The following is a 12,646-nucleotide window of genomic DNA, read 5'->3' as shown; positions in this document are numbered from 1 at the left end:
GTGCATGAGATTTTTCAATATGCTAATACTGTTATTGCATTTTAACTGATGCAATTTTATGAAAAGGTCTATATGTGTCTTATTACTCATTTCTTAAGGAAAAGCAGTACTTCTAAAATGTTGCTATATAAGTTAATGTAATCACAGAATCAAAGAGTGGTTTGGGTTGGAAGGGACCTTAAAGATCATCTAGTCCAGCCCCACTGCCATGGGCAAGGACACCTTCCACTAGATCAGGTTGCTCAAAGCCCGGTCCAGCCTGGCCTTGAACACTCCCAATGATGGGTGATCCCACTTATCTATCTTTGTAACAAAGTTATAAGATAATACTTGTTATTGTAAAATTATCAGAACCATAAGAAAAAAATTAGAATTGAGGGGAAGATTTGATACAAATTTAAAATTTTCGGGTGTTGTAACTTTGACAAATACTAGGTCAGATAACACTGCTGTAATTGTATTTAAAGCTCACTGTATTTCATTTGCTGACACTTTGAGATAAAATGTTTAAAGTCCCTTTCATGGACCTATAATATATTAAATATTTATTTTCTTAAAATGTAAATGTGCATGTTAATAAGAAATTATTGAGAAATCTATTATGAAAACCTGCCTCTTTAATACGCGGTTTTGCCTACAGTTTAACATATGATTTTCACCCAGCTAAAAGTAGTCCTGGACCCGGGCCCACTCCCGTTGGTGAAAGTATTCTTGTTGTCTTGGGACAGGGGGAAACGGGAGCCACCATGAGATCATGTGCCACTTCAAACAGCCCGAATTTCCTTCTGAGCAGAGCCAGCATTTAATTTGTATTTGTTTCCAGGCCAAAGATCATGTGGATATTGGTCCTCGGCCCCTTACAGTGATAAGCCACTTGCCATTGACTGGACTTTAGTTCAGAAATACTGCATGTTTAATAAGAATCATAAAGCAGACTGGATCTCTAGTACATGGTGCTGTAACAGAAAGATAATGGGCTACAAGAGAGATTAATAAGATTTTTGAGTCACAAAAGTGTTAGGTCAGTTTAAATCTATTGGTTAAGCAGCTCAAAACCGGTAATGCATTAATCTTGAGCTGTGGTGTATGAGCACAGCCATTGCTGGCATGCATTAAGACATCCACGTGATCACCTTGTGCTTAGCTCTTTTTCAGACTGAGTTAGCAGTATCAGTCCCCTAAGTCTTACTTAAGGTGAAATGCGCATAAGAACATTTAACAAAGAGTAGGCAGGTGTCTGGTTTTACCTGCTTTATGGATACCAGGGCTACAAATTTGGGATGGCTATGCCTGTCTGTTTCTTCTGCCATAAAACCATCTGTCTCAATTTGGACTCTTGAGCCTGGTTTGACCCTCCTTTTGCTGGTGGATCTGACTGATTCACACCCTTGTAAGGTCTGGAAAAGCCTCACTTGGTGGTGGTCGTGAGTCTTAGCTTGACTATTCCCATGCTGCTTCTGCACTCTTTTCATTTCAGGTTAGTGCAGTTAAAACCCCAAGTGAAAAGCACTGCTACGGTCTGTTTAACTGGTGTAAAAAGTCTTCTAGTCCAGAAGTGGCATGTCATTTAGAAATTCGTTTGACAAGTTATTTACTTCAATGGTTTTGAAAATGACAATGTTGTTTGTTTTTTTTTCTCATGTTTTTTTGGACCCTTGTTTTATATGTGTGTGTTTTTTTTTTTCCTCTGCCTAGACCTGGTTAACCATTTCTGTGAACAGGTCCTCAATTTTTTACTTTGTCCCTACTTTCCTGTCGTAGCCCCATCTTCCCCTGGTGTCGACTCCGTACCCTTACAGCGCACAGGCAGTCAACACGGCACACAGAACGCAACAGCGACCTTCCAGAGGGCCAGCTATGCGGCCGGCCCAGCCTCCAATTACGCAGACCCCTACCGACAGCTGCAGTATTGTCCTTCTGTTGAATCACCATACAGCAAATCTGGGCCAGCCATCCCACCTGAAGGGACCTTGGCTAGGTCACCTTCCATTGATAGCATTCAGAAAGATCCCAGGTGGGTGAAACCTTCCTTGTCTACTATTTCTTGATCATGCAGAGGTTTGTAATGGCAGTTTGCTTTGTATGTTTTTGCTGTTGAATATCAAAAAAAAAAAAAAAAAAGCCAAAACCCTCTGATTGTACATGAAAGATTTTGTTTGCATAACAACTTTGTCCTAATGCTTTGCCTTGGAAGGCTCTCATGAGCTCTTCTGTGAAACGAAATTATACGTGTGGTCTTGAACGTGTGTGTTTAGCCTGCCTGCAGTAGCACCACCCCTCAAAAGCTTATGGAAAGTAATTTTGTCTGAAAACGGGAGGAGTGGTATGACTGTTTTGACTCTGTAACCATTACAGACTGAATTTTCAAGTTTCTCCTTGGGCAGAAGTTGTTACAGTTCTTGGTTTGTCTGCAGTTAATATTCATAAAAGCTACAGAAAACGATGTTCTGGTATTGTGCAATGAGACAGCAATGTGGAAGCAACACTTAATCAGGCTTGTGCTTTACCCTATGTGTTGTGCAGGCTTCCAATGCCAGTACGTGGTAACAGAATGTATGTATTACAGCTTTGCAGAAATGGTTGTTACTGTGCATGCTTTTTAAATACATAGTACAACTTTTAATGTTGCTGTGAGGCATGACCATCCTCCTATACCTAGGGAAGGTGCAAGGAGGAAGCTTTATAGCCATACGTACCCCAAGCAGGCAGATTATTAGAGAGAGAGAGAGTTTTCTGGCGAGTGATTTGACTTCCATGATAATGGCAATGGAAATGCTAACTGTAATCCTCAAATCACTTGGTGATTTTCTTCAGTTTTCTGATGGAAAAGAAAGCAAATCTCTTTGGTAACTTAAGTTTAAACTTGTTGAAAGTGTTAATTTATACAGGGTTTTTCTATGGCAGATGGTGTGGTTTATTTATTTTTGCTATGTGTAATTTAATGATAGGAGAGCCCAAAAATTTGCCCCCAACAAAAATGCTGGAGGTGTTTAAGCAACAATTTGAAAAGATTTCTCTCCCTGCATTAAAAAAGCAAATACAACCTGATCTCTCTACTTGTTTAGCATTACAGCAGTTCTCTCTCTCTCTCTCTCTCCAGCCGTGAACACAACAACAGCTAAATTTTATGGCACATCAGAAACATCACTGCTTGCAGCTACTTCTGCCATTGCAGAGTTTTACTTATTGAGAAAACTTCTGCTTTAACCTTTTTTTTTCCCCCTTAGCTTTTCCTCCAGAAAGTTGAAAAAATATAAATTGAATTCCTCTCCTTCTTCCCTCTACCCCAGAGCAAGCATTGGTAACCAGAGGGAAACAGTCTTTTTCTGAAACCTTGGTATTTTGATATATTTGTATTCCAGAACATAAAAGCCCATGGAGAAAAAAGAGCTTTGCTCTGTAATTGTCTCTTGTTCAGACTTAAAGAACATTACATTAGGAGTGCAGTAAACCAGAGGAGAAATGACTGTAATCTATATCAAATGTTCGTAGGAGAAGCATGATGATGTTGAAGGCACTACTCCCTGTAGGCAGGAAACACATACTTACGGTACTCTACAGGTCCTAGACAATATCTTCTTAAGAAAAGGTTATCTCTGTTTAGTTGCTCTGCTATCACTTTGCAACTGTCAGCCAGTTAACGTATAGGATATGTGCTTGTAAAAGAAGATTTCCTCTTGCAAGATTTTCATTTGCCTGCTTTTTGGTTCTTTCTTGTCTTGTGATACCATTTGTGTTTTCATGAATACTGATTTCTGTAGGTAAAGCAGAAGTGAGCAGGTATAAATTGAACTTCATAAACTCTTTAGAGGGGATCATTAAATATTATTACTAATTACTATTAGATGGACTGGGATTTTACAAAATAACTTTTGTAAAAGAGGTTTGCATGACTCTTGATCTGATTCATTTGATCCATGGGCTGTGCATGGTGTCTTTTACTCAGTATTGCTGCCCTTACTTGTTGGTTTGAATAATTCTTATAAAGAAATGTCAGAAGCACACCTGATTATGTTATGCCTTAGTCCCCAGAAGCTACAGTCCACCAGACTGGCTTGTGAAACTATCTGTGGCCTACAGCAGTTGCTGCTATTGGAAAGACATTGAAAAATTGGAAGGAGATTGGACGAAAGCAATAAAAGCAATCAGGAGACTTTTAACATGTTGATTTCCATGGATAGATTACAAAAAAATGTGGATAAATGACAAGTGTGGAAAGGAGGGGACAGAAGACTTTCCAGATGCTTGAAAAAATATTACGGAAGGACAGAAATTATTTAGGGTAGCACATGGGAGGTATAATTAGAATTTAGGAAAAGGAAAACATGGCCCGAATACAAGAAAGACTTTAAATGGCTGTGTTTAGTTGCATTGTGTTCCTCAGAGGGTTATTGTTTATACCTTAAGCAGCAAGAAAAAAATAAACGTGTTCCTCAGCAAATGGAATTTGTCAACTGATAAGTTTTGAGTTTCATTACAGACGTATTGCTCCTTTGGTTGGCCTGGTTGGTTGGGATTTTTTATGACTGGCACGAATCGTGGAGGGGAATGGCAGGCATCATTTTCAGATACTGAGCCTACCTGTCCAACCAGAGGTCCAAACAAAGGCTCACTGGCAGAGGAAAATCTGCAAGACAAAAGCATACTAATTGCAGGCTTTTGATTAGTGTTTGCTATGTATCAGTCAGCTCAAGATGAGAAATAGATACCCAGAAGAGAATGTACTGATCCTAATAAGCAATTAGAGTTCCTAAAACTGAACATTATTTTCTGGAATCTTCAGTTCAGGCAGAATTTTCATCTGAAGTCCCAGAAAAATGGTTGGCAGGCACAGATGTAGTTGACAATTTTTTCCATTGTTTTCACCATGTAGTTTGGATTACTAATACTCCAGTTTTACATATATGTTCTGAGCTGACATTTGGTAAATGAAATTTTAGCTCAACATCTGTTCTACATCATCCAACTGTCATAAAATGCAGTTTAATGTTCATTAACTTAAAGTTTAGGAGAATACTGTTTTTAAAAAGTATCAAGACATTTATTATCAAGTTTGTGGTAGGGGATAATTTTTAATTTACACAGGTAGACTGTAGCTGATACAAGCTCATATAACAGGTAGTAAAAACTGTATACATCTATACTGGTGGAGAGTCTGAGGCTTTGTTATTTAAAAAGGAAATAAGCCCCTTATCACCTGTCAGAAATAAAACTTAAGTTCTGCATATGGAAAATGGAAGAGCTGAATATCAAACATAATTTACGGTTTGATTCTTCAGAGCATTGTTTTATGTTTATTTCATGTCAAAAAATGAAGAGAAATACATAGTAGGGCTGTGATATAAACGGTTTCATGCCATAATCTCTTACATGAAAAAGTGTCATAGGGAGGGAAAGAATACAATATTTATTTTCTAATTGTTGTCTTGCTTTTGGTTCCTGCTGAACTGTGAATGAGAGAAGTCATGAGTATTTTAAGGTGTCAGAAATATATGTTCAAGTGATGTTTTCCAGCCTACTTTCATTTAGGGAAGATTAAACTGTCTCTTGGCACCAACAAATTATCTAAGGTTTGTCTATTCCTAGACTTTAGGGGAACTGGGGAGCCCTAGAAATGTAAGTGCCGGTATCCAGTTGTCAGTCTGTGTGCCTTCCAATTTTTACTCCAAAATACAAACCTGACAAATGTGTGTAAATTATTTAATTTTTGCAGTTTTAACCTAGTAAGAAACCATGTACACGTACAGCTGCTGATAAATCACACTTGCTGCATAACAGATGAAAAACACATAATTTTCACATCCTTCAGTTAAATACATATCAATGAAGTTTTGCAGTAACAGTGGTTTTGCTTGTTTTTGAATTCGCTGTGTCTGGTTTGATGTGTTGAGTCAGCCTGTTTCCTTCATTGTTTTGTGATTTCTCTTCTTACCAGTTTTTATTTACATGCCGGTATACACCCATCTTCTTCTGCAAAGAAGCTGGCAAGACGCTGAGTTAACAGCAAGAATTATGTGGAATACACTCCATTAAGGCTCCGAAAATGAACAAATGTCCATTTTCATATTGCATTGAATTATATTGAACTACACTTACAATTTTCCGTTGTAGCATCCTCTTCCCCAAGACATGTTTCAGAACCTTTTAAACTATTTATTCAGAAGAAATGGGGTAACTTGGTGAATGAAGCTATAAAGGGTTCATTCTTCATTATAGAGCAGACCACAATATTGATTGGGCTTTTGTTTAAAGCAAACAAACAAAACACACAAAAACCCCAAAACCAGTAGCAGTAGAATCATGTTGCAACTTTTTAAAACCAGCTATCTCGTAGCGGTTCTCACCTTTAGAATTTTCTGAGTATAGGCCAGCATAGAGACAGAGTTTTCCAGGTATTGCATATTTTAACTGTAATACCCTGAAATGTTTCTGCTCCATTCTGCTCTTTCAGAGTCAACTTTCCATTTCATTACCTCTACTGGCCTTAATTTCCTCCTAAGCAGAAGATGATGATGCTGTCTGTCTATCTTACAAATTTTTAAACTGGCTTCCTTTTGACTTTATGAAAGGAAATAAATTAGAACAGAACATTTTGTGTGAACTGTAAGTTTCATCCTTTTTTTTTCTTTTCTTTTTTTTCCCCCCAAAAAATGCTCCGTTTGCAAAATACAAGCTAGAGAGCTTTCTTTTTCTGTAGGAAAAGTGATAAAAGTAAAATAAACTCTAGTTAAATTTCTGTGCTCCAGTAAAACTGCTTATAAGATTAGCACATAGAATTTGGAACATGGCCTACTAAAAGATAAATGTTTCTGCAGGAGTCTTCAACATATATTTAATCTCACTTTGTTCCAAGGATTGTCTCAGTGTTAATAGTGTTAGTCTACTGTAAATTTGAATAGCAGCCAGGCACTTGAGCTGTGTAATGAGGTAAGAAAACAACAGGGTAAACCTGCATGTGGGGGAGGTTGGACGTCTTGATGGGAACGTGACTGGTATCTTCTTTGGGAAGGGTTGTCACCTTCAGAAAGAAACTTCTGGTGGAGTAGAAGGCCTTGCCATGACCACAGTACAGCTGATGACAACACTGTGCAGCACTGCTGTGGTCAGTCCTGAGATTTGGGTTTGGCTTTTCAGAATCCAGAGGGCTGTTGGTGGTGTTGGTGGGTCTCTGGTGTAACTCTCTGACCCAAGACGTAGAAGACTGAAGTTCATATTCCTGCTCTGGATGAGACAGAACAGGCTTGGAGATGTACCTTCCCACTTTTCTATGATACAATGTGTGATAGGCAGCTCTTCTTTTCACTCAATAGTTTTCAAAGGTGCCTCTTACCTTTATCTGAAATTAAGGGTAAAGTAAAAGGGAAGGTGATTCTCCAAAGGTGTGGGAAAAGCCATGGGAAGCATATTTCTAGTGGATCTGAGCATGTAAATGTTTGGCAATGTAGGCTTACCTCCCGAAGTAAATGGTTCAACTTCCTAGATCCTATTAACTCCCTGCTAAGAATTTTTTGCATCAGATTTACATGGGCCAGGCCCCTTGTGTTGGTAGAACCAGGCAGATGGTGTTTGAGAGCACTCATTTTGTGGCTCTGTGTTTAAGTATATCTTTCATTTAGCAAGGAAATACCTAGTCTATTTTCCCTATGTAAAAATTGTAAGTCTCTCAGGCTTTAATGAATACTTCTTTGAGTATGAAAAGCTGACCTTAAAATAAAATGGAAGACTAAACAGCATAAAAATACATGCAATTCAAGAATAGCGAGTCTAGGGCAAAGTGCAATTCCTCATACAGATCCTTTCTACATAGAAGGCATGAATTTTTACTCAGTGCACAAAATAGTGTTGAGAAAACATAGCAGGTATGATTAAAAAAAAATAAAACAGCAATCTGTTTCCCCTTCCTGCTGTAGGTAACTAAGGATGAAGCCTGCTTTCTTAAAATAGGTGAGGTGGGAATCCATAGACTATCCTACAGTCTGTTAATTTGGGATTTCAGGAGACTTACATAGTTGGAAACCTTGGCTGGAAAAGACTTTTGTAGAGAATGTTTAGTTCCAGCTTGAGCATGACAAAATAAATGAGGAGCTAACTGGTCCATGCAAGTGTCAACTTGTGGTGAAATAGAGGAGTGGCCCCCAGAACTTGGAAAAACTTATTTTTGTGTGTATTTGAATCGCAGAATGATCACTGTATGTGGCAACAGTTTCTGTCTTTCCACTGTTTACATTGAGGTGGTTTATAAATGGCTGGGGAGGCACTGGGCATAGGTGGGGTCATTTCACAGCGCAGCAAATGCGATTCAGTATGCACAACAGCATCCACCTGTATTTGCTATTTTTTTTCTCTCTAGAATTTGCCCCATGTTGTTTAGCAACCTCCTTTCTCCTGAGAGAAATGTTTGGGGTCAAAAACAAACAAACAAAAACACAAAAGCCCCTGAAGTGTACTGAAGGAATAAAGTGTGCTTTTAGCTCATGAAGCAGTAGCACCCACTTCCTCTCCTCTGTGACTAGTACCATTTTATTGACAGTGCAAGAGGCCACTCCGTTTTGTTGCAATCCAGTCTTTAAAGAAATCTGATCCTATCATTAACAAACCTGCCCTACTGTAATCACAGAACATCACAATTTCGGTATATCACAGTAACACGACGGTGCTGGTCCATGTAGTTTGAATAATGAGTCTGTCCAGAAGAGCTTACAGTTCCTAAGCCATCAGCAGAGTAGAACAGGTTATATGTAGCCAATTTATTTGGTAGGTTATTTATGCAGTATACAGAGTGTAATTTTGAGACAGATGATGCCTCATCTCTTGTTTTGGTCTGAAAGTTTAGCTCTTATAATCCTCTCCCTCTACCAGAAGGTAATTCCTTTCCCTTATGCTGGAGGGACAGAAGTGAAAGGCCACTTATGTACTTGTCAATGATACAGGGCATTCAGGAGGACAGGCTGGAGCTCCATGAAGTGTTCATAAGTGCACATCTAATAACTGGGGGGGAGATGAGACCAGTGTCTGGTTTTTGGAGAGTTTTATTTTTTATTCCCGCCCCCCCATAATGCTGGTCTGCCACTTCATGAATGGTAACAAAGCCCTTTCCTCTGTTTCTTTCTTAATCTGTTGCATATTTTAATGGCTTCATTCATCCAGGAAGAAGCAGGTGGACAGTGTACCTATTCCTCATACTGTCCATAGCTCATTTCTGGTTCTTAAACAGCATAACTGAGCTTCTAATGGTGAATATGTGTCTCAATGCAGTTTCTGCCTTTGTTTGCCACACATTTTGCTCAGTATCCTGTGGCTCATTTGCAAACTTTGACAGATGCAAAATCTGCGTGGTGCCTTTCTGTGATGACAGACTGTAAGAGCCAGAAAATGTTGTAAGTATATTTTCCAACCAGACATTAAAAACATGGAGAAGAACCATACTTTCAGGCTTTACTGGGCTCATGTAAGCTGTTACGATCTCCTGGCAAGATAAACCACATAAGAAGCTTCTCAGTAGTAGCTCTTGGACATCTCATCAGCCAAATGGATAATAATGACCCTACTGTTTACAGGGATGTTGAAAGTCAGTTAAATTTGTAAGCTGCTTTGAAGTTCAAAGGATAATTTTGCTATTACTTCCAGGGGAAACATGATGGGAGGGAGGGAAGGGAAGTGTGTTAGGTGGAGAAGATGAATGGGCAAAATTTTGAGGAAGCTTGCTAAAATTAGGACACATAGTCTCCAATTTACTCCTTAAAAAAAGCAATTGAAAATCATCTTCAACACTTAGACATAAATTGCTTTGCAGAGGTTGTTAGTTTCTGAAGCTGGACCTCGGTGTGATGTTGCACAACTATTTTATAGGCAGGAAACAAAATCCAGCTAATTACGTAGCTGTTGTACAAAATGCATCATTTAGAGTGCAGGAGATTTCCATAAGTGAATAACACCAAGAGTTTGCTGAAATAATGTTTCTAGTGTAGAGCTGAGCTAAAAATGATTAAGGGAAAGAATGATCAACAACTTTTATTAGTTTCTAACAGAACTTTATAGCTTTTATAAATTAAGAGCCTGACTTTAAGAACCGTAGATCTATGTAGATCAAATATGTTAGATGGGAATAGACCGATCTCTGCCAGCTCACTCAACATTAGAGCCTGATGTGAAGTCCATCCCCTAATCTTTCTTTCTCCAGTGTATCACCGTGCCTCTGGCAATCTCCATCACCTTTGCTTAGATTTTTTCTCACCCCATTCCACTGCCCCACTCCAGGAGCTCAATGAACAAGTGAGTTTCAGAGATGCATCACAGTTCTTAGCATTAAACAGGTGGTTTCCTAGGAAGCAAAAGCCACCCCATAGAAATCCTACAGCCATTGTTGCCAGGGAAACTCCTAGTCTCTAGACTTACTGTGAAATATTTGTTCTTCTTACTTGGCGTTTTTTTTTTTTGGTTTTTTTTTTTGTTAGTTGGGTTTTTTTAAGCCACTGCAGCAACAGTGGGATCACCTACTGTTTAGCCAGCCATCCACCTGTAATGGTGTCACGTTTATCCTTACCATGCAACGAAGTGGAGGGATCTGGATAGCTGAAGACCTGGAAAGAATCTGAAAGATTTTCTTAGCCCAAAGGAGGACAGAGTAAGACCTCTTAAGTTTCCTGAATATACCAAAGGTAAAAATACGGAGGAGGAGGGCACATAAGGGGAAAGGAAGATCTGTGCAAACTCTGTCCCAAAGTAAAATAAGTAATTTACTTCAGGGAATGAGCAAAAGCTACACAGATTTAAAGACTAAAGTATTTGAATTTAGTGTTTTACTCTTCAAAAATCATTTGAAGTTAGCTTGATAATTCTTTTGTTCCATTCCAGGACATGATATATTTGGTTCACATACTGCATTTCAAAGAGGAGGGCTGATTTTTCGTTTGATGCTATGTTCTTCCTTCCACCTACCTGAATTTGAGCATCTCGAATATAAAAACTTAGTTTGAAAGTTTGGCCCTGGTAGCTGATGAGGCTAAAGGAAAGTGATTGTGTGTGTGTGTTGGTGGAAGTGGGAGGAATGAATACTGACAACACAGGTGTAACACAGTGTCTTAGTAAATGCAACTCCCTTACCTTTCTGTTAGGATTGTGTTTTCTGTGTTACCCTCTCAGAAGCTGTGCTGATCAGCCTCACTTTTTCCAGCACGTTACTAGTATGAAAAGTGGTCCCTCTTCTTGACTCCCTGCGAGTCCTGGAAGGATTCAGAAACTAAATTTCCTATGGCTGCTTTTCACGTAATTTCATTGTCCTCTCAAACCACTGCAAACTAGTGCAGTGTTTGCACTTCCATAGTCCTGGCTATCTCCTTACAGAATCACCAGCATGATTTCTACCTGGGACTTCTCTATGCCTCCAAAACTCAGGAAGGTTATTTCCACAACAGTTTTGCGGTATGAGGTTCTTGGCTTATAGATGGTTGAAGCGCAGAATATCACGTGACCTTCATGTATTGAACAATTTCTGGCAGAGTAAAGAACTGACCTTAAATCACAGGGTCAGAACAATGAAAAAAAAAAATTCTATTTTATTTCTTAACATGTCTCAACAAGAAGCAGAAGGGTGTTCCAGGTGTGGATTCCCCTGGCCTAAGGCCTGATATGGTATGTAAGATGTTAGGTATAATGTTCATGACCTGGGATTTTCCCACTAGCAAGGCAGTGATGCGGGTGCAAAATTACCACACTACTTTTCCTCGGCCACAAGGTGACACGGGGACAGCCTGCAACAGGAGTGCCCCTTGGCGCGCTCCTTGGAGGGGACTTGCCTGTCAGACTAACTGTGAGGGGAAATGGTGCTGACTGGAGAACTGCCGATCCCATGCCCTTGTATTAAGGGTAGGCTGATGCCACATGCTCAGCCAGGGATTGCCGGACATGCAGGATGACAGGGTGGAACAGCCTCACTCGCCAGCAGCAGAGGCTGGAGCTGCTGCTGCATTGCAGGGAGGACCCAAAGGAACCATGTCAGTGAAGCCCAGGAGATCCCTGCTAGGACTCCGGGCTGCGGGTGAGCCTGGAGCAATCTACAAGTTTTTGTATTTCTGTGGAGTTAATACTTTCCTGCTGGCTGAATTATATTGCTGCTGTTCCCTTTCTGGTTCATTACTTTGAGCTGCATTTCTCTGAAACGTGTGTGCGTGGTTAGTTATCTGCTTGCAGAGAGTCAGGGTGTGTGAGCCTACTCACAAACAATAGTTTGCTGTTAATAAAGTTTACTTTAGTTAAAGACGTAAAACGTTTGAACCATTTAAGTCAGTTGTAATTCACGTCCAACAATTCATGGATAGAAGCAGCCTCTGTTGTTCAGTGATGCGATCCTGTAATTGCGTAGGTGTTTGTATCACTCTACCTAAATTTATGGTCTTGAATTGCCTTAAAATGAATGGAATTTTTTTTTTCCCTGCAAGAAGTTGGCTTTTGTAAGGGGTTACCCTATTTATGCTTTCTGCGTTTTCTGTAGAGTTCTGTGATCCCTTCCAATAGCCTTTAATAGGGAAGGCTTGACATTTTTCTGCATCAGAGTAGTTGCCAAATGTCTTGTAAAGCTCTGACTGCACACAAATTGGCGCACAGAGGATCCTTTAGATGTTTTGATCTTAGATAGTTTTTTCAGGAA

At 39.5% G+C, this 12,646-nt stretch overlaps 1 protein-coding gene across 7 annotated transcripts in view; it reads left to right on the top strand.

Moving 5' to 3' along the window:
• CTNND2 (catenin delta 2) overlaps positions 1-12,646 on the top strand; it is a 696,862-nt gene that overhangs the window by 449,969 nt on the left and 234,247 nt on the right. For all 7 annotated transcript variants that reach the window (XM_074826001.1, XM_074825966.1, XM_074825976.1 and 4 more), the window contains one exon: positions 1,762-2,014. In XM_074826001.1, coding sequence (XP_074682102.1) covers positions 1,762-2,014 — 253 coding nt within the window. The remainder of the gene's footprint in view (positions 1-1,761; positions 2,015-12,646) is intronic.

Source organism: Strix aluco, chromosome 1, assembly GCF_031877795.1.
Source record: "Strix aluco isolate bStrAlu1 chromosome 1, bStrAlu1.hap1, whole genome shotgun sequence".
In the NCBI taxonomy this organism is placed as follows: domain Eukaryota; kingdom Metazoa; phylum Chordata; class Aves; order Strigiformes; family Strigidae; genus Strix; species Strix aluco.
The sequence above is the reverse complement of the archived record's forward strand: the minus strand, read 5'-3'. Positions and strand labels throughout refer to the sequence as shown.